General features: G+C 33.8%; 1 protein-coding gene across 1 annotated transcript in view; it reads right to left on the bottom strand.

The window, feature by feature from the left end:
- LOC106869347 (pregnancy zone protein) overlaps positions 1 to 1,088 on the bottom strand; it is a 73,475-nt gene extending 72,387 nt beyond the window's left edge. Inside the window, exon 1 of the mRNA XM_052968434.1 lies at positions 1,048 to 1,088. Within this exon, the coding sequence (XP_052824394.1) occupies positions 1,048 to 1,088 (41 nt within the window). The remainder of the gene's footprint in view (positions 1 to 1,047) is intronic.
- Positions 1,089 to 2,265: the final 1,177 nt, after the last annotated feature.

Below are 2,265 nucleotides of genomic sequence, written 5' to 3'. Positions count from 1 at the left end.
ACACACACACACACACACACACACACACACACAGAGAAATATATACATGCCGATAGATAGATAGATAGATAGAAAAATGGAGAAGCATTAGACATACAAAGATAAAAACAGGGAAAGAGAGTGACATTACAACCTAGTACTTGTGAGTGGATTTGGTAATCAGAAACTGAAAGAATCCCAGCATGTGTGTGTCTGTGTTTGTCTTTCCACCACTGCTTGAAGACCAATGGTTTGTTTGTGTCCCCATAACTTAGTGGTTTGGCAAAGGCGACCAGACTTTAAAAAAATAATAATAAATACTGGAATCAATTTGTTTGAATAAATCCTTCAAGATGGTGCTCCAAGTTTCTATATGATAAAACATTTGAAAGGTAACGGTATATTGTAACATTTTTAGTGCCTTGTTCAGTATGCCATAGATGGACAAAAAGTTAAAAATTGCTGAACCATAATTTTGCTGCATCAGTGTTTAACCCTTTCGTTACCATATTTATTTTGAGATGCTCTGTGTTACTTTCAATTATTTTAAATATAAAGAATTTAGTAAAATAACTTAGTTATCATTAAGCTAGTGTTAGGAACATAAATTGTGACTAAGGTTTAGTGGAAGATTTTAATTCAAAACTTATGAAAACAAGACATTTGTACTACAGAGCCAGAGCCGGTTTCAGGCAGGTTGGTCACGAAAGGGTTAATCCTTTGATTTGAAGTATCTTTTCTCTCTCACATTTTCAAACGAATCAATAAAATAAACTAAAGAACTGATTAGTAACCACAGACACACACATTTTAAGCAGAGTTATTACACGTTCTCATTAACTGAGTTCATAGTTTTACTTTATACTTTTCTACATGAGTGTCAGCTGATCTAGGGTTAAGCATCAAAAACGGCAGGAAGTGCAAACTGTTTGCCAACTAGGCATACTGGTTATTGTTTTATAAGTTAATTAAAAGAGGAGTAATAGTATCTATGACCATTGTAGGTCCTCCCAGATTGGGATGATTGATATGTCTGATACCCAACCCAAATGCCAGCTATAAACTAACTTTTCCACTTTCTGAACTATTTTGTACTTAATAGCTGACATAGACCACCACAAGTTTCTTTTAATTCTACTGTTTCACTTAAACCTCTGCAGCTCAATGTTTGCAGGAATAAACGTTGACATAAGGGGAAATGGAAGTCTAGCCTCAAAGTCTGCAACGTATTCAACTTTGCTGAAAGCACCCAAGAACCAGATGAGAGGGTTAAACCAGGCAATTTGTTAAGCCTACTACAAAAGTAAAGTAGATAGAATTATGTGTCTTGCTCAGTAACACGATACAATGATTGTGGTGAAGTTTACTGGGTACCATTTGATAAATAGTTCAGTTGTAAAGCATCTTTGATTTTGTAGACAGTACAACTGGTAGTGTTTCTAATTTTTATTTTGAAGATTTACTTGGGGATTGAACAGTCTAAATATTCTGGAGCTGACTGCTGTCATTACATTGTTCTATTTCATGTTTGTGTGGTGATTAAAATCAGTAGAGACTGAAATTAATGCATTTTGAAATGTACACAAGTAGGATTTTGCAGACTTAGATTAAAGTAATATTTTCTCTCTGGAACAAGCAAGTTATAAATTCCTATTGTGAGAAAGAAATGCTTCAATTTCTTATAGAAATTTTATCATGTCTTTTAATGTAAACCTAAAAAATGGGTGTGGCATTGACATCACAAAACACTGCAAGAGTTGAAAGAGATTTCAAAGTGAATAAGTTTTTTATTTTTTTTTTTATTAAAGATGAGGAATTTATATGTTCTAACATCAATATTGAAAAATACAATTTGAGATTCATATTTCTTGCAAAAAGAAATTTTCACTGATCCAAGCATACATATACACATACATACACATATGCAAACAATCAAATGGAAAGATGCAAACAAACAACTGGAAAAATGCGCGCACGCACACACACGCACACACACACCATCAATGACATCCAGAGAATTTGTAACTCCACCTTTCCATCTGCATTTTTCCACTTTTAACTTAGCTCTATATGTGCTCCTAACATGTGTGTGTGTGTGTGTGTGTAATTTAACACTATTTCATCATTTTTGAAAAACATGAAAGAAGAAATTCAGGCTCTCCATCAGTAATCAATATTTTCAGCTATAATACACACACACACACACACACACACACACACACACACACTCACTCACTCACTACAAAGTTGTTTTCAAATCTGTGGCTCTTTGATTCTAACAAACAA

Source organism: Octopus bimaculoides, chromosome 6, assembly GCF_001194135.2.
Source record: "Octopus bimaculoides isolate UCB-OBI-ISO-001 chromosome 6, ASM119413v2, whole genome shotgun sequence".
Classification (NCBI taxonomy): Eukaryota; Metazoa; Mollusca; class Cephalopoda; order Octopoda; family Octopodidae; genus Octopus; species Octopus bimaculoides.
This window is presented reverse-complemented; position numbering and strand designations above follow the sequence as displayed.